Raw genomic sequence first — 27048 nt, forward strand, 5'->3', positions numbered from 1 at the left:
CACAGATACAGCGTAGAGGGGCTTGGCTTACACTTGTACAACACATATTTAAAACCAACCAGAAGTTCCTATGGTTTCTTTACTAAGCTATACCAGGCTATGTATTTAGACCTTCCAGAAGCACAAATGAAGCTTCATAAACTACTTTTTGAAAGAGAGATAAACCCACCAGAGCATTCTATGAGCTCATTTCTGTTATATTACAGGAGGCCATGCACCCAGAACAGGACTCTGAGCATGTTGTACAGGCTAGCAAAAGATGATTATCCCAAATAGCTGGGCAGCCTTTACCAGCAGATGGATTTAGGCAACACTCACAAGGCCAAATGGATCAGGTCTTGATTTCAGCTGTAGCCGAAATGTATTCCTGGGGGTTTTGTTGCTGTTCTGAAATGGGTTTATTCTCCTGAAGTTCACATCATGAATGTGAGCAAAAGTTGTCAGCTTTTATGCCACCCTCTAAGCTCAGTGATAAACTGAGATATGGCCATATAAAAATAATGTATTCCAAATGATATTAATAATAGGAGGCAGGAAGAACAACCCAAGGAAGTTATACATCCATTTACCTAATGAAAGCAGGTTTTATCTGTTTAAAAGGAATCAGCTGCACTTCAGTGCAGGACAATACCTATTGACATAGAGTGAGTATGCTCAGCACCTTCCATACTTCTTTCCCAGGGATATCAGACAAGGAGTGATACAAAACAACTTTGCTTGTAACTTAGGGAGACATCCAGAAGCCATCTGTTTCACATCACACGGGCACACCATACAAACAGCCCCCAGTATCCCCCACCAGAAGGACTCCTGGTTGTATTTAAAGCTGCTAAACCTATTTAAATAAGGCTTGTGATACACTGCAGGAATTGTCTTTTATAAACAAAGTGTACCACAAAGTGTCAGTGTTCTACTGAGTCTGACTGGGGACATAAGGATGGATACATCATTTACGATCTTGATCATTTCACCCTCTATCACTGCCCCAGGCACTATTGTATGCATAGAGACAAAACACTGTGACTGCTAAAAATTAACCAATGGGTCATATTTTGGTTGTAGATGCCAATTTATCATTCAACTACATTCTGTCCCAAAGGGCAGCATTAAGAGGAAGCTTTGTCAGCCCTACTTACACACAGCTCCACGCTGGCTTCTTGACTTGGTAAGAATAGACACTACTCAATCTGACTGCAGACCTTGAACTTGTACTCTACTCACTCTGCTTTCCATTGAAAAGAGGGGGGGAAAGGGGAAAAGAGGAAGAAAGAGGCTCTTGATTCAGACTTTCAACAGGAATCCCCTTCCAGACAACCTAACATCATGAGTCATGAAGGGTAAGAAAGAGCAAGTCACCTTCCCTCCTCCCGGAGACACACCAATACTCACGTAACTCATAACTGCACCCAACAACACTTTGAATAGGGAAAAGAAAGGGAAAATAAAGGAAAAATACCGGGAAAATACCGGGAAAATAAATATTGTGGAATAAAAGCAGAGACAAGAGCCTGGTCTTCCCAAACCAACTATTCCATGAAGTCAGCTGTGCCTTGTATGTGCAGTAATATTTCGTTCTACAATGCAAAACGACGCTATGGAAGAGGAATTCAATTGTGATTCATGGCCATAAAAACCGCTGGTGGAATAACATCTGGTTATTTCTAGTTCCAAGTGAAGAAACCAGCAGCATTTAAATCTATGTAACTTTACAAGTGTCAGCGTCAGACAAAACCTCAGTGTATTTACTTACTCCTGAGAGCAAAGAACGGATTGCCTGGTACATGCCAAGACACTATAAACAGGCCAATACCACTAGTAGCATTCGGCATGCTTGCATCCTTGAGTAAGGGCTCAATGCTGTGTCTGTAGGTCCATGCAGGATCTTGGAGTACAATAGGAAAGACTGGAGTATGTCCCTCCCTGAATCAGCTACATATGGCACTATACAACCGACAGGGTAAGTAAGAATTAGACTTGCAGTAAATGAGTGGTAAGATGCGAGCTGTTTAAAGCAGCTGTCTGTGGTCAAGCAGCATGTGAACAGCATCCCCAAGCCTTCCTGCACATTTTAACAGGCAGAGCTGATTGCTGACTCAAATACCTAATTCAACAGTTTAACTCAAGCTGGTGCAGCTACTGATTCTGTAAGCGGTCCATCAGGTCTGTCTGTCCATTAATGCCTGCTGACTGCTGCTCTAGACACTTCAAAATGCTTCTAAACTCATTTCAGGGCATATACAATTCACCTAACGTTCCTGCTCTAATAAAGCACTGATCTCAGCTGGCCATCTGGGGAAGGCACAAGTCTGAGTGGGATTCCACGTTAGTGGAATTAGTCGGTGTCAGAGCAGTCACTGCTCTGAAGAGACACGGAATTAATTATCTGGAAGTACTTAGCATAAAATGAGTTTTCTTTCTCAGCTCCCTGTACAAGCTTAGTGGTTGTATTGCACACTCTTGAGAGCCAGCAACATGACATCAGGACTCCTTAGTAGCTTGATTAACACTCCAGTCAGGGTGCTAACACCAGCCTCTAGCTTTGAGATGAGTTTAGGTTTTTACTCGGCAATCAGACGTTTCTCACTAATGTGAGAATTACTCAAACATTGTGTGTAACCTTTTATCAAACACCCCAAAAGAGATTCACATTCACTGTAATGAAGAAAATTGTCCCAAAACACAGAGGTTTGCACCTCCTGACCACAGAATGACCAACAGGATCCTGGTTGCTATTTCCCAAGCAAGCTTTCAAACAAAGGAGGACAAAGCAGACTTTCCTTTACACACAGGAGGGCCTCTGATTACACATCCACCGCACCAGTGATTTGGATGTATGTGGGGTCTGGGGTTTCTGTGGGTTGTTTTGTAACTAGAACACTTGAAAACATGGAAAATAGATGGCCAAGCCACTGAGCTGCATTTCAGAGGCCTGGAAAAGTATCCGAGCATCTTCAGCTGAACACAAAGTGACTCAAACAGAAACACGTGTTTGTAGATACAAGCCACAGCTCAAGCTTGTTTGGTCTAAGAGTGTATCCTATTACACATTGCTACAAGTCAGTTTGAAGGGGGTCACACCACAGTATCCTGAACCTTATCTGTAACATATTATTACTTCAAGCTACCATCTTCCATCCTTCCCCTGTGAAACAAAACATTATCAAAGCGGGTGAAGTTGGAGACAAAGTATAGCTTATGCAGACAAACCACCAAGAGGTCATCCTGGAATGCGTGTTGCAACACTTTTACATCCACAAGCAAGTATCTATCTCAAATTAGGTACTCAAAGAAGCACGCGTTGTAAAGCAGTAGCAAACACTCAAAAACCATCTAGCAATCTAGACTCAAACCCTTTCTCTACATCTCCCCTCATTCCAAGACAGAACTACAGGCTTGAACTAGAATGAAAAGCAAACCACAGCTACAAAACAAAGTGGCTGTAAGCAAATGAAGAAAAACCTGCATTCTGAGAGGCCACTGGTGTGAGTAATTACCTGATCACTAAGTGCTATGCTCTGTCATTTCATTGATTGCTTCAGGGTCACTCGTTTTCTAATAGCTGGAAGAATTAACAGCTACTTCTACACAGAAAGTGGGTTTAAAACCACAGTGAGTACTCAAATAAATGGCATTTCATAAAAGAAATCATCCATTAAACACAGAACTTGGACACTAATACAAACAGTTCATTTAGCATTCATACCCTCAAAACTAAAACGCACCACAGTGACAGAGCTAAATATAGGCATCAAGCATGATGCTGAATATCAGACACAACACACTACCGACTTCATAAATGCCTCACCTTGTGGGACTGCTCCAAAAGAGCACACGAATGATGTTACAAAAACATGTTAATATATTGCATTATAAAACATTACAGGATTTCAGGCTCTTTTCCCAGAGCTCTGCACCGTGCACTAGCAAGATTGCCTCCTAGGGACTGACACTGATACCTGCTATGAATGCAAACTGAGTCTATTCAGGGAGTTTACCTAATCCAATACCCCATCTCAGACATCAGGGCAGTTTAAGACACTTCAGAGCAAGGTAAAGGCAGCCTCATAAATAGGCAATTACATAAGAATATGCCCACACAGGGAGTTTCTTCCTAACTGCAAGCAGTTAGTGGCTGGCTATGCCCTGAAGCATAAAGATTCCTATCTGCATTAAAAACACTAAATCTACCATGTAACAATTCAAATATTTATTCTTTATAGGCCTATCTAATCCCCATTTAGAAGAGTACTTTCCTCAACAGTATCTCTAGAAATCAAGGTCCACAGCTAATTGTTTTCTGCACTGAAACAATAGAGCTTTCAGTCTTAGACCTTGCTGAGCCCCCTTAGGTGCTATTCACCTTTTACTCAAGTGCTTGTGGAAATACACCCCTAAACAACAAACTTCTTACGGCCAGTATTTGTAAAGCATTCTCTGGCTTTACCAAACTACATAAATGAAAAGGTAAGAGGCATGGTTTGGACCTGATGAATAATGAAGGTACAGCCCAGTGTCAGCTCTGCTTTGCAACCACAGCCGATGGAGGTTGGTTGGATGACTCCCTGCTGAACACATCTTCTTTAGATATGTATTAAATCCCCAAACCACCTTTCTGTACTTCTAATTTGCCCCAGGCCAGCAAAACCTAAACTAAGAATTATTGATGCGGGACCCTGTGTGAGTATTTACACATGAAAACATGAATTTCCACACTTTAAAACAATCTGACTTCTTAGGTGTGCAAGTTTCAACACTGCTTAATAGAAGTGAATTTAGGAAGCATTTCCAGGGGTGTGCATTAAGCCAGTGACACAGCTAAGAATTCCTACTAATGACTGCAAGCATTAAACTCACTGTTTAGAACCCTGCTTTGAAGCAGTACATAACTGACCCAGAGATGCTACCAGATGTCATGACCCACTGCACAACTTTGTTACCTTCTCCTATACATACACCTCACAGGAAGATGCAGCTTCTCCCTCACATTCCCTTCCACCCCACCTATCAGCATCATACTTATTTCAACCATGAGTAGTTTTCCTGTGCTTACAGGCTCAGCTCAGTGGTAAAGTTTGCCTTTAAAAGTCACTTCACTTACCTTGTCTCTGGATTATAGCCCAGTATGTAGAAAAATGAATCCACTCGGGCTTTAAACTCTCTAGCAGCAAATATGTCCGAGAAATGGGAGATATTGCACTTCCCTCTGAAAGAAAGAAGGAAAATGGCATTAGAATTCAGTCCTGGAAAACCATGACTTTAATTAAGTGCCACTGCAATCTGTGTACAAGCCCACAGACATGCTTCTGTTCTCATAAATGTCTACAAGGTCATAAATATAAGCCTGTTGTAACAAATAACCATGCGGATTCTTCCCATGGTGGAAAGGGAAGAAAACGCAGTTCCAGTGTCTCGGCTGGTGTTCTACAACCATTCACTCATTCATTGTCATTCAGCCAACACCAGCCCTGAGGAGCCCAAATTTCAGGTTAATGAACAGTATCTACCTTAGAAATCCAGTATGTTCTTTTCCAAGTTTTTTCATTCCTATCACATTTATGCTTTAAGGAAGCTTTGAAAATTGTACTCTTTGTATTATTTAGGAAGTCAGCTTTTGATTTAGAAAGCTAAATAAAACTGCAGTTTAATAGCACTTCCAAATCAAAAGCAAAGCTACCGCTGCTTTTAGCAATCTTAAGGATGCAAATTCCAAGCACACAGAAGTTTCTTCCTTGTACTTTCATACATAAAACAGAGACATTAAAAGAAAAGAGAAGGGGGAAAAGGGGAAAAGAGGATTTATTGGCTTGTTCTAAACCAGACTGTTAATAATTTTTAACATGGTTTGTTGATGAAGTCATTATCCTTAAGGATGAGCATTAAGACGAGCTGTAAGAAGTCGCATCCCATTTCCTCAAGGGTTTCTTGCTCTGTTAATGTTCACCAGCTGCTGGGGTTTTGTCATTCAGTGCACTGCAGTTTGCTGCTGCCAAGTAAATCAGATCAGAAGCGGGCGCAGACAAACAGGCCAGACAGGCAAAGAATTAGTGCTTTTTATCTCAACTTGATGCAAAGCAATCAACAAAGCACTAGACTTTGCTCTTTTACAGGATGTCAAGCTTTCTGCTATTAACACAGATCACATCTCTTTCCACTTCCTTTTACTGAACAGTCTTTGCTCTTATAAATAAGCTATGGGGCTTATTTAACGTTGTAAAAAGGTTTGCCAGTCTTGGTTAGAACAGAATGAAAAGTGCTTTTGCCACCAATCCCCCAAGATGAACAACTATTTTGCCTGTAATAATAGTGGATCTGTTTGCCCAGCCTTCTCAACAGAGCTTAAAAGCACCGAGTACTTGAAGAACAGCAGTGGGAAGTTGAAATGCTAAGCCTGCTTTTCCTTCCTCATCTTCTCATGGTAAAGCACTGAATCAAGAGAACCTTGCCTTGCAACACCAGCTCTCTGATACCCAACATCAACTACTACAGGTGACGGAAAAGCACCCCAGAAGGATGCCGCATGAATGAAGTTGCTGACTGGTTTAAGACAAAATCAATGTGGCTGTGCTGGGAGCTGAGGCAGCACAACTGTCCCTATGATTGCATCATTCTCAATCCATCCCTTTCTGGCAAAGGACAAAGTGTTGCACAGGTCATGCCAGGCTGGAATGGAACATTAGCAAGGTCTGTAACCCAGACATCACACAAATACTGATGAATTTCTTTTATCCCTGGTGGCTCGAGCCAGTTTCCTAGTTGAGTCATTTAGAAAGAAAGAACACGAGAAGGGGTATTTGTCTGGGTATCTCACATTAAATTCCCATTTTAAAGGTATTTTGGGGGAAAAGATTTCATTCCTTTCAATAATTCATCTGACAATAAGGGTTTTCCTAATAAGCTTTGTATTACCTACACTCATGAAAGCAGTACATCTTGCTCATAGCATTTCAGACCAGTGCTACTACATATTACCCCAAAGCTTCACCACACAGGTAAGAAGGACGTTACTTTCATTGCACACTTCCCCAGGGATCTACAAGTATCCTGTAGTTAAATTTTTCCACTGGTTAGAGCAGAAAATTGGTAGTTACAATGACTGGTTTTATTTCCCAGTTTGTCATCAATTCATTGTGTGACCAGCACCATTTGTTTGCAGAGGACAGGGAAATAATCTCATATTAGAACAAATGAGAGCTTCACATTAAGCCTCCTTTCATGCATCACAACGTATTCTGCCTACTCGACGTCCTCAAGCTGGAAGAACACCACGTGCAATTACCCTGATGTTCATCTTGTACCCTGAAAAATCACTGACACGGATTAATGGCAACTTGCTAGGAAAGAATCAGCAAAAAATATAATCTGTATCCTGCCAAAGTTTATCCTCTCAATCCTCAGCATCTTCAGATACCATCTCCAAGCTGCTAAGAAATACTCCAAGTATGAAGAATCCAGAACACAACAAAGCAACAGTGAAACCATCTGCCAAAGAGGAACAAGTTATCTGAAAGCTGCCTGTGCTGCGCACTTCCAAACTGCAAGATGACAGATAAAACATAGGATGAGTTGAGAGATTGATCAGTTTGATCTTCCAGGAGCTCTCACTCTTTACGGCAGGGGAGAAGAGAAGGTTATTTTTCCAGTTTGCTTGGTATACACATATATTGCATTTCTATCTTTCCATTCTTATCTTTTCTTTAAAGATTAGAACCCAGAAGGGATGCAGAAGAGAGGTTAAAACACTCCCAGGGAAGACTCAAGTGTCTCTCTGTTTAAGTGGGCAGTTAGATTCCCAAGCCTGGTTCCACCAAGGCAGCCTACCTCCTGCTGGCTTGTTTCTGAGCATGCAGGTTTCACATTGATGAACCTTCTGTACCTCGGAGAGAGTACTGTGGAATTCCAGGAGACTGCAGCACACCACTGGAATTCTCCGAGTCCATAAAAGAAGCCTGATATGTAAATGAAAGACTTCCTCCCACCCACAGAACAGAAGTTGCAGCCAGTTTGTCTTGCAGTTAAGTGGCTCCGGCAAAAGGGACTGGGAACAAAACGTGTCTCCAGATGGTTGTGGTGAAACACCATCTGAGCGTTATTATCAGGGAGATTATTCAATTTGCATTCTGACAATATCCATGCATGCTTGGCGTGTGGGAAATGTGCTGAAAAAGAATGCCTCCCTGGTTCCATCCGAAAACATTCGGAAGCGACCGTGTATCCCCCTCAGCCTAGGCAAAGGGTAGGCACCTCAGTTCAAAACTTGGGGAGGAAAGAGAGCAGCAACCTCCTGGGAAGGGCACATAGTGCAGGGAACAATACCGGGGTCCATTACCTCCTGTCTGTACAACCGGTTTTTAATGGAGCTCTTAGCTGAGCTGCAACAATGACAAGGGCCTCAGAGAAAAAGCCTTTAGTGCAATTTAATCAGGGCAGCATCCTAACAGTCACTTTACTAGGAGGTGCTATTGTTAAGAGGGAAATCAAACAGGGAGGAGGGCCGGGTAGTATTTCTGCAGGAACCAGCAATAACCTAAATTGGCATTGATGGGGAACAATATCTTGTGAGCAGCATTGATTAACTGAGATGAAAACGAGATTGGAGAATTACGGCTGCTTTTTGAATGGGAACAGATAACACAAGTTAATTACTGAGGAGAGAGGAGAAAGCTGAGCAGGATGTTAATGAGCCCCACACAAACAGAGCAAGCACCTCTCCCTCCATCTGGGCTCCCTCACCCACCTCAGACACTGCACCGCATCCTCTGCAGCTTACCTGAGGGCAGCAGCGTGGTAGGTGTCAACGTAATCTGAAATGAAGAGCTCTCGGTTCTTGATAACGGGGTCTGTTATAACAAGCTCTCGTCCAGAGTCTGCCAGGAAGCACAAACACAAACAGAAACCCACCAAGACGTTAGCTGGAGTCTGAAAGCACCCACCACTGACATTTGACAGGTAGTTTATTTACAGTGCAAAGCTTGAGGGTGTTTCTTAGATACACACTGCTCATTGGGAAGATGACACACTCAGACTGTTTCCATCACCTCTAAGGTATGGAAATAACATGATACTCAGTTTTACATGTGGATTCTCCCCTGCCATAGCTAAAGAAGTGCTGAAGAGCTTTCAGGGCTCTAGATGCCACGTACTGACCACTCTAAGTGGTCACATCTGGGTGAGGGGAACTGAGCAAGTCAATTTATCACTGACTTCGGTCTTCTGGGTGAGGATTTTGGTGGTTTTCCATAGGTGACCTCAAATCTTCAACCAAATATTGGCAGTATTAACTGCTTAGTGCTCTGCCTTTGACACCAGTATTGATATCCACATTCAAACACAGAAAATCCTCAATGTTAATGAGGATTTTTTCCATGGCTTCTTTACAATGCCTTTGAAGAACACACAGAAATACTTATCCACACACAGAAGAGTGTGACATAGCAAAGACAAAGCTGCTCACTTTTGGATGCTGTGCCTATAATCCCAGGGTTAGAAGATTCAAATATAGTAAGAGGAACGTTAGATTTGTGCAGCCTTTGCTTAAAGCCCACACAAAATGTCCTTAATGCCTGCAAAAAAGAGACTGGAAGCTCAACTTTGTGCTGTCAGGCACCAAAAAGTTGCCATGTTCCACATTTTAATCATCAACTTTTATCATCACAATTCACCTTGGAGTGTCTGCAGCATTTTAACAGTTGCCTCAAGGAAATTTCCTGGTAAGAATAGAAGCAAATGTTATGTCTCCCCTAGAGGCAAGAGATAAATGACATTGGAATACATACTGAAGTCTCTTCTGCTTCTATGAAACCCAAGATCACACTTGTTTTTGCAGAGAAGAAGGGAAAACTCAGCTATGAATGCCGCAGTTATGTCACTTACTGCAATACTAATCACAGTGAGTGTTCATAGGTGCAATGTAAAAGACTGGGCTCTCACGACACTATGGAAGGCTCACAAAAAATAGAAGAGATTCACAATTTCTTCATCCTTGGTCTTCAGCCAGTTCAGCACCAGTGCATTCTCCAGAAGGCCTACAAAGCATCCAGTGTTATTTTGCCTCTTTATTCCCTTAAGGGATTACTGTAATACAGCACATACTTTAAACCATACCTGATGTGCATCTGATTATAGCCATGGTTACAGGACGAGCCAGAACAAACAAAGCAGGTAAGAAACACCTTTGTCCAATCTAACACATTGTATTCATCAACAGTCCTTGCTTCACAACCCTCTGTAAAAGGGTTCTTGCTTTCTGGACGGTTAAAACTTCAGATTCAGAGTACAGGTAAAGGAGGCCTTAATCTGCAGAGTTTAACTTACCATTCTCATTGTGTCTGTCCTGAACCAAATGCTGATAGACTGAATCTGGGACTTCAGACTGGCGATAGTACCATTTGACATTCATAAGGAGGTGGTCCCGTTTACTCTGAAAAAGAAGGTCTAAAGGCATTACTAAAAAGGAAAATCAGACCCCATCTGACACAGTCTTCTAAAGTATAAAATGTAAGACCCCAAAAGGAGGAAAACATATTTCCATGACAATGAAACAAGGGACATGTGCTATGACAAACTGGCTTTCAAACTAGACATAGGCAATGAGAACCTACTGCATCAGCAGGCAGTTTTATCTCTGTATATATCTGACCAGCAAATACTCATCTATTCACTCACAAAAGAGTAACCCAAGAGGAAGAAAGGATCAGAAAAGGATTGGCAATTTTGGCCTCATGCAGCATGATCTTAGCCTGCTCATCTCTCCAAACAACAAGTATTTATGGGCAAACACAGCAAAAGGAATAGCAACAGCCACATAATTCAGTGCAACCATTCCTAACTGTTGTAACCAAGAAATGCCAGGTATTTTTTAGCCCAACATAACAGTATCTTCTTAATTTACACAACAGGATGCTGCAGTTCAAGCCCAGTATAGGCTCTCGCTGCTCATGTATCTCACAAACCCAACAGCAAGATGTACACAGACTATCTTCTTCCAGTGCTCCTTTTCTCATGGGAGGATCCAGCCACCAGTTTGTTCCTTCTGAGAAGGAAACTTAGACACAAACACCACTTCAAAATAGAATTTACACATCAAGTTATTACAGACTCGGGGCTTGAGTTTATCTTTGAAACCCTTGGTAGTCAATTCTGTCCACTGCTCCACAGCACTTGAGGGAACAAGAGGAAGGGCCTGAAGGGAAATGAACATTCTTTTGGCATGAGGCAACTGTTTTTGCTGAACTCAAGTACTCCAAGACCCTTCGAAGGCTGCTCTTAAAACACCTACATTTAGAATTTAGATGGCAGATCACTGGACCACAGCGTTCTCCTGCCTGCTCTTCACATCGGCCTGGTTGTTGCAGCAATTTCCACCCTTTCTGCTCAATAAACATCCAAATCTTTCCATTACCTGCCCTTCTTGAAGGCTTTGATGAGAAGCCCGTGTAATACCATAAACCAACTGCTAGTGGCAGCATTGTGCCAGAAAAGGCTTTGGTAACCGCTCACCGCATGTGCTCTGTGCGCTGAGAGCCTCAAAAAGCACCCAGGAACATCCTGAGCCTGTTTGTTCTGTACGGGAGAAACCTGAACCTCCTTCCTCTTCTTTTGTCTCTTCAAATAACACATTCGCCATCAAAGCCAACGGGCTTGTCTAATGCATGGAACAGAATCAAAAGCACCGGTCAGAGAGGCAGCGCTGATTCCTGCTACCTGCTGCTCGAACCCCAGGGTTGTGCCTTGCCTCCTCTCCTGAAATAAAGCTCTGTGCAGCACAGCTTTTATGAACAGCCCGAGTTCTGAAGGCTAAAACAATACAAACGTTGTTACCCTCTTGCTGTTTGTTCATAAGCTCTATCAGTGCTGCAAGAACTGCATGCAACAGCGATGGGAAACATTAACCCAGTGTTTCTCTTTGCATTTCTTAGCTGAGAGAAAACCCACAGCCCATGTGGAACCCATTACACAAAACCTTTACAGCACGCTCAGAAAGCATCACTTATAGCATGAAAACTACTCGCTCATAGGTATAACCAAGTTTGCAAGCAGCATCAAGCCAATGCTTGGATTTTCTTGGTTTGTGCCACTAAAGATGAGTGTCTTCCAAATAGGCCAGCACTCCAAGGAGAACTATTAAGGCTTTAGTACATCTGTATAAGGCGTAAGTACATATATATGTAACCATGAAGGACCACCACAAAATACAGTACTGAATGGTGGTGGTGGTTTTGAATGGCAAATGGCACCAGGGAGGGGAAGGACTAGAAACCTACATTGTGCTCTGCAAGGAATGGGGCTACAGATGCTTAGCCACAAACCAGATCAACAACAACCAGTGGCCCGTGAGAGATCTGCAAGAAGGAAACACCTTACTGTGTACCTTGCCACAGAGAAGTCATGGAGAGGACAAAGGGAGCAGATGGTAAATGAATGGATACACCCTGCCATGGAACCTTACAGCTATCCTCTGTGAGGGTTCAGTTGAGCAGAAAGCTCTGTCGGTGTTCACATTTTGAAGGTGCATCCTCTACGCCTGCATACACTGAGATGAGATTACAGCAAAAAGGGAGGGATCAAAACTGCTTTCATTGCCTTGGCATCATATGGAGCTGTGTGCTGGGAGGTCACAGCTGGAATCTGAATTATGCTGAAACCATAAAGGAGATGTTGGGGCTGTTCAGCCTGGAGAAGAGAAGGCTGCATGGAGACCTCAGAGCAGCCTTCCAGTATCTGAAGAGGGCCTATAGGGATGCTGGGGAGGGACCCTTCATTGGGGACTATAGTGACAGGACAAGGGGTAACGGGTTCAAACTGAAACAGGGGAAGTTTAGATTGGATATAAGGACGAATTTTTTCACTGTAAGGGTGCTGAGGCACTGGAATGGGTTGCCCAGGGAGGTTGTGAATGCTCCATCCCTGGTGGGGTTCAAGGCCAGGTTGGACAGAGCCTCGGGTGCCATGGTTTAGTGTGAGGTGTCCCTGCCCATGGCAGGGGGTTGGAACTGGATGATCTTAAGGTCCTTTCCAACCCTAACTATGCTATGATTCTATGTTGACACCATCGCTTCCCTGCCTCGGTTTCTTCCTGCATCACAGAAGATGCACAGCCCTTGCAAGGTCAACCTTTACAAAGCACTGATACACTTGGACAGAAGAAATCAGGGGTTGGAAGGGAGGTTTTACCACTTCTGCCATCAGAGACCACCTCAATCCCTGCCTTCCTCCCAAAAGACCCTCCCAGTTTGTCCCTCAATCAATGCAAAGAGAAGGTTTTTGCTTACAGCCAAGTCTCCTGGAAGTGTCATTGAGTCCCCCAATATGTGTTACAAAAGAAACGGAATTACAGCGGATTAAACAAAGGCTTTTCAGGAACATTCGCACACAACGAAGGGAGTCAAAGTATTTGCTATGTTTTGCAGCATTTTATCACCTCATCTCTCAAAAATCAAAGAATCCCAGACTGGTGTAGGTTGGAAGGGACCTTAAAGCTCATCCAGTTCCAACCCCCTGCCACGGGCAGGGACCCCTTCCACTGGAGCAGCTTGCTCCAAACCCCTGTGTCCAACCTGGCCTTTGAAATCCCATACCTTAGGAAAGCTTAGCATCTACCATCTAAGATACTCCAGAGCTGTTTTGCCACTTGAAGCATTTGAAGGAAAGCACTCACTTCCATGCAGAAGCTCTGTTCAGACCCCGGGAATGCCCCAGTTGTTCCTTGCACTGTTTTACTGCAGAGGCCGGCAGTTACTCTGCGCTGTGAAAGAGCACATTTCCTACCCCTCAAATCAGATTCACAACCAGGAAGAACACAGGGAATGAGATGGAGTTTCAGGAGGCTGCTGAACCTGGGAAGTTTTCAGGGCAATGATGAATTACCCCACGCTGCAGCCTGCCACCAGGAATGCTATTGACCCCCTTAGGCTGATCGTGCAGTTGTGAGGCACTGGCAGAGGGGGAGATTACAAAGAGAAAGAAATTACAGGGGTTTTCATGACACAGAACAGGGGCTTTTCTATCACAAAATAATTCAACAACTAAGGAGAGAAAAAGGATTAGAACTAAATCAGATGATAAAACCAACAGAACCAATCCAAAGCCCAGATCTGAAGCCCTGGCGTACACCGATTTTGGATGCTTTTTAACTTGTAAACCCTAGATTTTATGAAATAGGCATTTTAAATGAATGATACATGACAGGAAATGATGAACATGCCCAAGGTTCCTATCTTTAACAAAATCACCAGACTTGGATATCTTTCCAAGTGGAAAGCAGCACATGCTCCACGGTGCTGACTGCTCATCATCATCTGAATCAGAGGACACACATGGCACAACTCAAAGCCTCCACTCAGAAGGAACACAGACACAAAAATAGCATTTATAACTGAGTAACTGTTTAAAGCAAAGCCTCTGGACAATGATGCAAGTAAAACACATTGACACGGTACCAAGATGCTGTTTGTGCACTGCTGACAGAGGTTGGGTTTGGTTTCTATTTTGGGAGTGGGTTGTGTGATCCAAGCTCCTTCCTAAATATCCCTTTTCCCCATGATTGTTGCTTTTGGTCCAGTTAAAGAGCTTCCCCTTGCATGTCTTTTCTCTATTCCGACACCATGGGTTTGTGGGTTTTAAACCTGAACTTTCACTCTCCCTAAAAATACAACACGCCTGTCAGCCTCTTCTTTTCACATCCTTCACTGCACACAAATTCCTAGACATGCTATTTTGTCAGCCAGCTTTCTAAATATGGATGTCATTTACAGAGCAGACTATACTCAGAGGTGTCAAGGCGCCAGCTTCTGTGGCAGACTATTTATTTTAGAACCATGTGCACACAAAAGAAGCTTCCCCAAGTTCATAAAGTGTCACTTTCCCTGCTTTTTACACCTTTCCATATGAAAAGCCGCAGACAGTCACATGCCAAACCCCCACTTGCAGAAATCACAGCAACTGCAAACGCTTTCAGTGTCTTTGTCAGCTCTAAAAGATTCCTTGTGCTACAAAACCTTTAATGGAAATACTGTCTATTGCTGCAGCACTCAGAAGTACTCATCCCGAGGGGTGGTTGCTGCTCCTGGTTTGGGTTTTGCTCCTTTTAAAAGCCATGAAGCAATTTGGGACGTTCAACAAGAATTAGATGAAATCTGTAATTGCATTAAAGCATCCCAGTTCGGGAGCATCTGGTCAGCTTCTATTTATAAGTGAGCCTCTCCCTTAAAAGGGTGCAAAATAACCTTCTAGGTTCTCTTTCAAAGTATGAATGTACTGATTTCTACAGCTTTTGCTAACTCCAAGGTGCCAGTTTTCCTCACAGACACACTTGAGAACAGAGTTGCTGCACATTACAATTCCTATCTTCAGGGATTCCACATTCTCTTTCCAGGGTTATGACTAACCCAATTGTGCAAATGATCACAGATGTCCTGCAGATTCCCTCGGAGGGATTTAAGCAGTATACTTCATTACTTGCCCTATTTAGATACCGTGTTAAATCACGACTAGCTTTGGAAGCAATATCCCAAATGCTGGAGATGACAGATGGGCACACTGGAGTCTGTGAATAGGGGCTATTTCAAAGACACAAACAGCAAAATAGACACAAGGAAAAAAACATCTTTCCTTTCAAACATATTCTCAACAATGACATTTCTTTACCAGGAAAAAACAGTTCCAAGCTACCAAATTCTTTGTGTTAATTGAGTATGACCGTGTTTTAAAGTCACTCCACTGTTCACAGTCAACACTTTGGGCACTGCAGCACAGGAGCTCTGACCTCTCTAAGCCAGTTTTCATGTGGGTTTTATTTTTTAAACACTACAAATTAACCCCATCCTTTGGGGCACATTTGGTTGTCCCCCTAAATGATGCTTTCATGTCACACAAGCAGTTCCAATTATGCTCCATGACACAGCATTAGCCCCACTCCAACACAAGTGGTAGGTTTGACTTGCTCTGCTTGCTTTCCCCATCCCTCCCCTTAGATCTTCTGTGCCATATTGAATTGCTGCCTGTATTTCTGCTCCTACCGGAGAAGCATTTTTACACTGACTCATTTTTAACATTACTAACATTGAAAAGAGGGGAAAAGAAGAATAAGGACCACTTATACCAGATCTACTGGGGGAAGAAAGCACAGAGCAGGGCCGTCAATGGAACTATCTGGAAATTAGGAGCTGAAGAGATGCAGCAAACATCATTCTCCTTCCCACCCTGCAACAGCATATGTAATTTCACATTCTCAGGGTATCTTTTTGTAGGCTGTTCCCTAATTAAATCAGAAACCTGATCAGCTGTTTGTAAGCCAAGAAAACCCAGCCTGGAAAGGCAGAGGGTATTACTACAACTGAATGTTATTTTTGCAGCTTGATTATTTAATTCAGATGCATGGTTATTAACACATAATTACTTCTTGCAAGCACAGAAGCATTATCCAAAGTGAGAGCTATCAGTATTCAGCAAGGAAAATGTTAAAGAGGAGCAGTAAACATGGCAACATGCAGTTTAATCCTGCCTGCCCCTCAAATACAACAACCCAACGCAGCCCTTCTCTGGGTTCCTGTCCTCTTAACCCAAACCAACACAAAGACTGCAACCTTTAAACCTGTTAGTGTTATCTAATGACTATTCCATCTACAAGAGCTTTTCTAATAGAAACATGCCTTGATGGCTTATCTCAGCACACAAGGCAGGCCACAAAGAACCACGGGCGTGATTGAGCGCAGTAATGGAAGGCAGGAAATGAGAAGGCTTGGTTAAGCCGCGGATAATCGATCAGTGTATTCAGTGAAGTGTGAGCTGAGCTGGGAATAAGCTGCCTGGGGTATCAAATATTGCTGTTTCCAGGGTAAAGGCCCATTTCTGTGATCTACGGAGGAGAAAGCATAATTTATTGACAAAGCAATACAGGAGTTTTTCCCAGTGTCTCGCTCTTGCCATTTTGTGATGGTTTACAACGAGAATTTCTCGTGCCCCTTGGATTCACACAGTCTAACAAATGAAATTCCCTTTGGAATTAATGAAATCGTCTTGGTGTGCTGGATATTAATTCAGTCCTATGTGTAAAGCACTCCTGAGATGCAAAACAAGCATTAGACTCACCTCCCCTCAACTTCAAACTCGTACGCTCAGATGTTAGTGCACACGGGTCACGGTCCTTTTGCTCAGAGCCACTCTTCTTTGTTGAGAACATTATTCCTGCATATTATATTCTATATATATATTCTATAACTACCACAGTTTCTACCAGTTTGAAGTAGGACTGTTTGCAAACACCACCACCAATTATACAGCTGGTGTACAGACAGGTTATGTGTAGACAGAGTTGCCTCCTACATAAGGAGAAGGGAAAGCATACGAGTCCTAACCATACCTGGAAATCTCAGCCTACTCACATTCTGACATACACATACGCAAGTACAAAACAACAATCTGCTTGCCTACACCTTTAAACAATAGCAAAACATGGTCAAAATTAGTCTTAACTCACGATTAGCTGCAAACTTGTGTTCCCTGCATTGTGGGGATGGCCAGATAGCTGGATTGTAAGGCTTTGGCTCTCAAGACTCAAGCCTTTTTCAAAGCACTAGGTGATATGCTACTTATGTGCATGTTAATTCATAGTAGCTGCCATATGCTGTCTCCTCGTGTGGGAGGTTTGGCATTAGAGTTGCTAGACTGTCTTTAAAAAAACACAGTCTTCAGATCACCAGAAGAGCTGTACTATCAAAACCTGCCACGCTGCCACTTCATGAACGCGAGATGCTCTGCTGGGATAGCTATTACAGTCACACGGAATTCTTAGAGCAGATGACAGCAGAAATAATTATGGTAACTGAGAACTAGGGAAAGATTCGTCAGAAACTGCAACAAATAGCACCAAAAGACTGTAGGAGCCGGAGTGAAGCCAACACTGAGGTCTGCCTCATATGGATACAGATGAGCGCTAAGAATCGTGCTTTAACCAGATGCACTTCAAAGACACGGCTCAAGTGGAGCGATCTGAATGCATTTTCCTTTCCCCTCTGTCTGCTCCTCCTTGCTCTGACTTCCCCTCCGTACCTGTACAAAAGTTAACTAATATGGAATAAATGTTCCCTACCAACTCTTCATTTTAGTGTCACTCAAACCTTTCCTTCCAAGATATCCAATCTCTGAACTAGGCATCATATTAAAGAAAACCCAAGGAAGAAATGAAAATACCATGAGGGAAATAGCCATTCCTTTCCAAGCCCTAAGCCCACATGGAAAAATAGTTTTAAGATGACACCTGCCACGATCCAAAGTACGATTAAACCTGACTTACTTGGGTAAAAGTCAAAAAGCAGCTGTGAAAAAGCCAACTGAAATGGAGTGGTTTGGTTTTACCAATTTTGTTAAAGAATAGGGAACTATTTAAACCTTACTCTTTAATAGTGTTTTCTAAAGGCATACGGCCATTAAAACTTACCATGAAGCCTCCTGTTTTCTACTGAGAAGAGCAAAGTAACCATATCTGCTGTATAAATGACTGGCCCAAGTGAGTTACAGAACGACACACTTTTGCATGTGCAAAAGAGGATGTGTTGTTATATAAAAACAAGTGTAAGCTAGAATTGATCAAAACGGGACTATGTGGTCCCTTGGAAAGGAAGTTATGAGGGCATCGGCCACCTGCCAAAGCAGAACAGTTTGCAACACATTCAACCTTCCCCCCATCCTTCTGTGTCCAGGTTCTGCAGACTCCTTCAGTATTCAAAAAGTCTATGTTTTTCCATTGGAATTCCCTTTATTCACACCCCAGAAAACATGACCAATCAGCAACAGCCATCATCATCTCTGGTTTTAGGATCACAAAAGAGACCAAATGCAAAACTGCTCTACACAGTCTTTGCTCAAGTTAGTGTTTGCTACCCAATTCCCAAGACAAGTTCCTCCTCAACTACAACGCTCAGTATTAATCCCATTATCCCTGCTTTTGGCTGGCAGTGATCAAGAAACAGAGGATGCGCACCACCACCCTTACATTGCACATCAACTATCAGATATTAAATCCATATATACTCATTCATCTGGGTTTAACTTTTCAACAATCCAAGCAACAGAACTTCATGCAAGTTTCCAAGGAGAAAAAGAACATTACCCAGTGCAGGTAACACCCATAGGAGATTTCTGTATTGAAAACAAACTGCAGTATTTACTCCATAAACTCTTCAGCTTTACTAGCAACAAAGCTGCTTCGTGAGCTGAGATCCAGGAAGTCCCCTGCTTTCCTATCAGTGAAATCCGTCTAGAACAAGGGACAACATCCTTCAAATTTCAGTGCAGTTCTAAATGAGAAAAGATAATTTCATCTGGTAAAAAAAAAAAAAGCAGTTATGCTTAAAAGCTGACTGGCTTAGAATAAAACTATGCTAAGATCTTCCAGGAAGGTTATGGGTCATTGCTTACTACCTCATTTAATCCCTCTGTGGTATCTTTCTGCTCCGTTTCCCTTTTATGTTCTCTGAATCCCATCTGTGGTTCACGGTGTCAGTTATGCTGAGCAAAAGCATAAAGTAACCACACTATTACACTGCACAACCACCCTTGAACAAGCCTGCTTAATTGTAGCTGTCAGGGCTAGAAGAGAGCGTGTCCACTTGTCCCTGTGAAAGCTTCTGGGGCACAGAAGGCTTTCCCCAATCCACTGCTGCCTTCTTAGGGAAAATAAGCAGCTGTCACCCCCCCCCAAGTCCAAATCAGTGTGTATGCATCCGATGAGATCTCTGCACACAGATGCATCAGCACAGACACACTCCACAAAGGGCCAAGAGGACAGCATGAGTTCAGCTGCACCCCACGGTCATGGGCAGGCAGTTGAGTGCATCAGGGTTACTAACCTTGTTTCAGCAAGCCACATCTCCATGCAGTACACACAAGGCATCGCCCTGTGCTCGTGCTGGAGCCACACAAAAGCCATCAGGTTATGCTTGCAGACCAGAACCCCCCCATGTGTTGGGCTGCACCCCCAGAGCGTGAGCAGCAGTTCAGGGAGGGGATCCTGCCCCTCTGCTGTGCTCTGGGGAGCCCCCTGCAGCCCTGATCCAGCTCTGGGGCAGCAGCACAAGAGTGATGTGGAGCTGATGGAGGCCACAAGGGATGGAGCTGCTCTGCTCTGGAGACAGGCTGATCCCATCCAACCCAAACCCTTCTGTGATTCCATGATGTCTGTATGTGCACACGTACGGTACACTCAGCTCTGGGGTACAAAAACCACCATGAAGCTGTGGAGATACCTTAGCTATTAGTTTTACTATATCACAAAAGCCCTATACAAAAGACACAAACATGGGTGAGAATTCATTAATGGGCTGTAATTAAAATCACTACTGGGGAAAGCAATAAGCACCATTTTTGATCACAGCATCTCTGTTCATGTTTGCTGCTTCTACAAACTCCACTTCTGATAACACATTAAGCCTTCCCACAGAAGGAAACCTGGCAGCGAGCTGCTGACACAGTATTGATAGTGAACCTCCTTAACACATGGGCCTATTAGCATTTCTGTTGCTGCACTGCATACATCCACATTGTACATCAAATACACTCTGCGTCAAGCACAATAAGCAAACAGTTACCTAACAACTAATGGTATTACAAACGCATTTAACTAATCATTGAATATGTGCTCTGGTAATTAAATTCCATTAAGGATTTTCAAGCATTATCCCAAAGAAACGCACCATTGAAATGAAGGTGCCATTCAGATTCTGCCTGACATTTGCCATTAAATGTCATTGATAGTATATAGCTCAGATCTAATTGCTGAGCACCAGCAGCCCCAGTATTTATCACTTCTATTAAAACAAGCAGCACACAGCAGAGGGAATATTTGAAGCCATCATATACAGTTTAAATAGATTTCTCACCTTTCAAATATCAAGAGGCCACATCTTCTTGAACATCTCGCTAAGGGGTTTACCTTTTAACAAAGAGATACCGAGAGCTAAAGGATAAAACAATCAGGAGAGTTTGCTCTGCAAACCCAGCACGGAGTTTGAACAGTCATCCTGGCTGTTAAAACATCTCCTAGTAGGCAGGGGAATTCTATGACAGGAAATATTAAAGCACCTCTGCAAACTGGCCCTCTCTGCCAGCGAGATGGGGTTGGAATTATGGAAGGAAAAGGAAAGACATAAAGGCTGATCAGCCAGATCCTGGGATTTGGGTGTTTCACCACAGAAGCAAATGCTGTTCCTCTAAGGAAACAAAGTGTATTTGTAAAATAAATGCCTGGAAAGTAAATGTTTCCTCCTGCAGCTTCTCAGAGGATGCAAGGATTTGCTGATGAAATGGTCAGCTGCTTAAACGTGCACATCCTCTTAGATGCTGTGTTACAGAAACAGCTAACATTTTAAGCCAGGAAAAGGACAAACCTGGTTTTATACACGTGCCTCCCATAGCCGAGTGTTCAGACACTGGCTGAGACAGGACAGAGCCTTAATAAGAATACTATTGTCATTCATTAATGTGAAACAAAGCAGAGCAGCTAATGGAGAAAACAAAACAGCACCCTTAAACCAAACGTCAAGTTGTAAGAGACAGGACTGGATCTTACTATGCAGGGAATTTCTAATACAGATTGCTGCTGTCTGCTGCAATATCAATAGCCAGAATTAGCAATACCAGACTTGATATTTTTTCTTTGTATTTATATGTAAATCAGCGCTAAATAAATAGCCCCAAAGCCAGGTCCGCAGGCTGCAATCTAATCTAAACCTGGAGATTGGAAAGATGGCCTCCATTCATCTGGAAATAGCTAGATATTGAAAATGCTAACATCAGAAATAACTACACTGGAGAGCAAAATGGATACCATTTACCTGCTATAAAGGACAAATTCTCTGAGGAAAAGTTGGGAGAGAGGAACAGAGGAAAAAAGCAACTGCCATGTGCTGAAAGTCACACTTGAACATAGAGAGAACCAAGGTGAACAACGAGGAAAAGGGGTCTGAAACAAAAATAGACACTTTTAAACAGGTAGTACACATAGGGACACCATCTGCACTCTCATTTGGATTAAGATTAAGGTCAATGCAGCCAGCCAAGCTAACACACACTTCTGAGGCTAATCGTTTGTCTTGGGCAATATAATCGTCGCTGCGTTACAACTTGAACAAATGAAGCTACTAATAGCTTCCATTTGAACAAGCCAAGGTGTTAATTCAGTCAGAGATCCAGAAGCAGAACGCTTTGAGACCAGCTAGGAGTCCCATAAACCATTCAGTCCTCCTGTATAATTCAACTTCATTTACTTTATTATTACAGGCACTGGATGGAACCCACCTTTCCCAGATGGAAATGCTTTTGACATGGAAGGTTTATACCTTTCCCATTGTTCTGGGCACCAGGATTTATACAATGTGTATCAACATAGCACATTTTCCCCCAGATTTATTGAAAACAGCAGGGCACCTGATTAAGACTGTGTTCAACCATTACCTCTAATTGCAGAAACAGGCAGAGCACCTTACAAAGAAGGGATTTTCATAAAGCCAATGAAAAGACCCTAACCAAGCGTTCCTAAAACTTGTAATGGAAATGTGTGTAAAACCTTACCTGCTTGTTTTAGAGACAGCTCTTTATTGACATTAGTTTCCTTTAACCAAATGCAATCTTGACATAAAAGAATAGTTTTAAGATTACTATGGACTTAGTTCTTCATGCTGCTTACTAAGAGCCTCACTTAGGAGGAGGGGGGGGAATAAAGCATTAGAGATCATGTATGAAAGTGGGTGCTCTCCCTTTCTTTGATGCATACATTGCCTACTGAAATCTATATTGAGGCACATACATTTGAGAAGCTCGTGTAATTCTCTTCAGTTCTGGCCACAGCATCCCTTTGACTTACTGCCATAAGCTCCTGTATTTGACTGCACAGACTACGTGCCACTGGAAGCCTGATCCTAAAGGTATGGAGCTACCTGAATATTCATTACTTTAGATAAGTGAACTAAAATATACTGGCACAAACTACACCAACAAATACGTTTTCCAACACCTACACTGATGTAAACTACAGTGTTTGTCCTACAAGTGCTTTCCAATGAGTACAGCATTAAAGGAAACTGTATTAGCCAATGCAGAGCAGTCAAAACACAGGGAACAGAGCACGCTGAAAGGACATGCCCTTCCCAACTGGAAGTGAAGCTCATGCGGTACACAGACTTACACCAAGTACCAGGTTACACTGAAGACTGCAGAGAGCATCGGGACAGCTGCACTTCCCAGATGAAGGATTTATGATGGTATTTTACCACACTTAATGGAATTTTGCCCTTTAGAGTGTGAAGTTTTTAAGCTTAAAGGCCCAAGCTACTTCAGAACTCAAACAGCTCATAGTGGAATAACGGTCTGAGATAAGCACATAGAGACAGCATATGAAATCAGGATACAATCTGCAGGTATTTCCCTACAAAAACACCTCAGTTAAGACAGGGAAGCTCTCAGTCACAGTCCACATTGGTAATCCAACCATTTTTAATAAGGAGCACAGCACAGGGAACAAGAATTCCAAGGTTTAGGCACAATTTTATAATATAACCATGTGAAACACCCCAACACATCAGAATCAGGAAACTCCCATCGAACAGCAGCTTCCTTTCCTGGAAGCCTATTTCCCAATCTTTTCAGCAACAAGCATTCTCCAGTGGGACCTCGACAGGCTTGTGAGGTGGGCTGATGCCAACCTCATGGAGTTTAACCATGCCAAGTGCAAGGTCCTACACCTGGGTCGGAGCAATCCCAGACACAGCTACAGGCTGGGCAGAGAAGAGATTCAGAGCAGCCCAAGGAGAAGGACTTGGGGGTGCTGGTTGATGAGAAAATGAACATGAGCCGGCTTCAGTGTGCGCTTGCAGCCCAGAAAGCAACCGTATCCTGGGCTGCATCAAAAGGAGCGTAACCAGCAGGGAGAAGGAGGTGATCCTGCCCCTTTATTCTGCTCTCGTGAGACCTCACCTGGAGCACTGTATACAGTTCTGGTGTTCTCAACATGAAAAGGACATGGAATTGCTGGAACAAGTCCAGAGGAGGCCACGAGGATGATCAGGGGACTGGAGCACCTCCTGTATGAAGATAGGCTGAGAAAGTTGGGACTGTTCAGCCTGGAGAAGAGAAGGCTGCGTGGAGACCTCAGAGCAGCTTCCAGTATCTGAAGGGGGCCTATAGGGATGCTGGGGAGGGACTCTTCATTAGGGACTGTAGTGACAGGACAAGGGGTAATGGGTTAAAACTGAAACAGGGGAAGTTTAGATTGGATATAAGGAGGAAATTCTTTCCTGTTAGGGTGGTGAGGCACTGGAATGGGTTGCCCAGGGAGGTTGTGAATGCTCCATCCCTGGCAGTGTTCAAGGCCAGGTTGGACAGAGCCTTGGGTGCCATGGTTTAGTGTGAGGTGTCCCTGTCCATGGCAGGGGGTTGGAACTGGATGATCTTAAGGTCCTTTCCAACCCAAACTATTCTGTGATTCTGAAAAGCATTCAAGGGAATTCCTTTCTGCAGATTTCTTGCCATGCATTGTGTGTATTGTAGATAATGCACCTTCTGCCTCACCAGGCTCCGAGGTTCAGGCACATCAAAGCACCCAATTGCCTTTTCCCCCCCTCTTCCCTTTATTTTAAGCATGAAGAATATGAAAGCACATTCTGAAGCTGGTCCTTGTTAGCAGGCCCATTTTCATCTCTTTAAACTCAAAGAGAGCAATTCCCTTGAAAACTGTCACAGCATTTTTGCAATCCATAAAGAGAAAGTTCAACAGCCTGAGGTCACTAATCATAACGACAGCAGATAGAGAGCATAAATTACGTCTTTCTATTTCACAGTAGTGAATCACATATATTCTTTTATCTTATTTACTTGATTCTGTCTATAAATCAAATATTCCAGACATGTTTGCAGCCATCAGGGTGTAAACAGTAGCAACTCCTTGCTCTAAAGCAATATCCCCAGCATTAATGTTCCATCTCCTTTCCTTTCTGCAAGGTTATGTGTCAAACCCAGCTTTTAACAGTCTTCCAATACCTAAAGGGGACTACAAGAAACCTGGAGAGGGACTTTTTATAAGTGCCTGTAGGGACAGGCCAAGGGGAATAGCTTGAACCTGCCCGAGGGGAGCACTTAGGCAGAAGCTCTTCCCTGTGAGGGTGCTGAGGCACTGGCACAGGGGGCCCAGAGAAGCTGTGTCTGCCCCATCCCTGGCCGTGCTCAAGGCCAGGTTGGACACAGGGGCTTGGAGCAAGCTGCTCCAGTGGAAGGTGCCCATGGCAGAGGGTTGGAACTGGATGAGCTTTAAGCTCCCTTCAACCTAAACCGCTCTGGGATTCTATAACCTGTGCTTGGTAGGATGCCATGGCTTTGCTTCTAGTGTAACTATTCCTTCTCTTTCCCTTGTTCTCTATACAAACACATACAGATGCCATGTTTATTGCTGTTTCCACTGCAGTCACTTGTAACCAGACTGGTGAAGCTGTCAAATGGCTTTAAGTCTAATCAAGCATCTTTTCCATATATCAAAGAGCTGTTGTGCAGATGAAGCTGTATATACTTTATACTGCAGCTACCCTAGCATTTCTTAAGACATTTCACACATTTCAGGAAGATGCACATTACACTGAGTCATAAAAGTGGGATGCAGACTTCCAAGGATGTTCATTCACAGCATAGCATTAGTGAGCTTCCCCAGGAAGATTAGAATATGGAGCACAAAAGAGCAAGTGCAAGCACTTCAGTGGTGCTGGGCTACTTGAAAAAAGCCCCTGTGAATCAGACATCCACTGGAATTCTCCAACTGCAAACCACAGCAGAAGAGATCCATCATTTTCCTCCCCAGTCATCAGTTCACAAGACTACACAGTAAGTCCTCTTCTCATCCCGATTTGTCATGAGTTACTGCTCACAGCCTCACTCTCCCAGCTTCTGTAGTGCCAGAACTTGATTTTTGAGAAGGATCCTCATGGATTTCTGCTTTATATTTGATGCTGTAATTACAACTTATTTTCGACTTGAAAAAGGATGGTTTACAAAGCAAAGGGTAGCACAGTTTGTGGGTTTATAGAGCATTCCTTACATGAGGGGCACTAACATACAAGTGGCTAACTAACTGACACATACAAGTGGCTGGAACAAGAACTGCTTCACACAACAATAGTTTGTATAGTGTCCAAAATGAACAAGTTTAAATAATAAGATTCCCCTAGCACAAATTGGCTTTAACAATTCTGCATTGCTTTTAACCCCAGAATGTGCCAAGAAACAAGACATTGAAAAGAGTAAGAGTAAAAAAGAAGTTCTGCTCAGAAAGCAGAGGAGGATACTGTGCATTACTAATTTAATTAAAGAGTTATTTTCCTTTTAAATACCCTCTAATGGCCCAAAACGAACTCAGGCTGATTTAAAATCAATCACTTTAATCAAAATTACAAGTTCAAATTCTCCGTGGATTAGTGCTCAGTGACTACAGAGTCAAAAACGCACATCCATCACAGCCCTACTTTTTACTTGCTCCAGGTCCCAAGTAGGGAAAAGCCCTGGTTCTCCCCTTGACACAAAGCACATGAATTCAGGCTCTCCAGCCAGGCAGCAAACCAGCCCCTAACCCCATTGGTGCTCTCTGAACAGGCCCTCAGGAGCACACAGCCCTCACGCCTGCCTTCTGGAGAGAAGAATATGAGAGATGGATCTGAAACTCTATTAGATAGTCACAAGGTGGAGCTGACTTGAAGCCTTTTCTTAAGTGGCTCCATCAGTCTCTGCTGTATAAAAAAGGGATGGACATGCACTGCCCTTCCTGCCACTCCAACATGGACTGCATCATCCCAAGCATTCAGAGAGCATCTTAGATACTTTTCCCTGCACACAGCAACAGCCTGTGAGAACAACCATCTTTCCTAGTATGTCCATACAAAAACAACACCTTCTGACACAGTGAGGTGTACTAACATCAGATTTACTAAAGACAGACCAAATAATCATTTGCCTTCAAGAACATACTTGCTCTACACAACAGTCACACAGCAAGACTGGGGTACTACACGGGAACAACAC

General features: G+C 43.2%; 1 protein-coding gene across 8 annotated transcripts in view; it reads right to left on the reverse strand.

Moving 5' to 3' along the window:
- The window catches only part of RERE (arginine-glutamic acid dipeptide repeats), a 223344-nt gene that overhangs the window by 96950 nt on the left and 99346 nt on the right, over positions 1-27048 (reverse strand). For all 8 annotated transcript variants that reach the window (XM_061347896.1, XM_061347895.1, XM_061347897.1 and 5 more), the window contains 3 exons: positions 10312-10417; positions 8768-8864; positions 5099-5203 (listed from right to left, as the gene is read on the reverse strand). In XM_061347896.1, the coding sequence (XP_061203880.1) occupies positions 5099-5203; positions 8768-8864; positions 10312-10417 (308 nt within the window). The remainder of the gene's footprint in view (positions 1-5098; positions 5204-8767; positions 8865-10311; positions 10418-27048) is intronic.

The sequence above is a fragment of the Neopsephotus bourkii genome, unplaced genomic scaffold (genome assembly GCF_033783945.1).
Source record: "Neopsephotus bourkii isolate Nb327-2 ecotype Australia unplaced genomic scaffold, CSIRO-AGI_Nbou_v1 NB_333, whole genome shotgun sequence".
NCBI lineage: Eukaryota > Metazoa > Chordata > Aves > Psittaciformes > Psittacidae > Neopsephotus > Neopsephotus bourkii.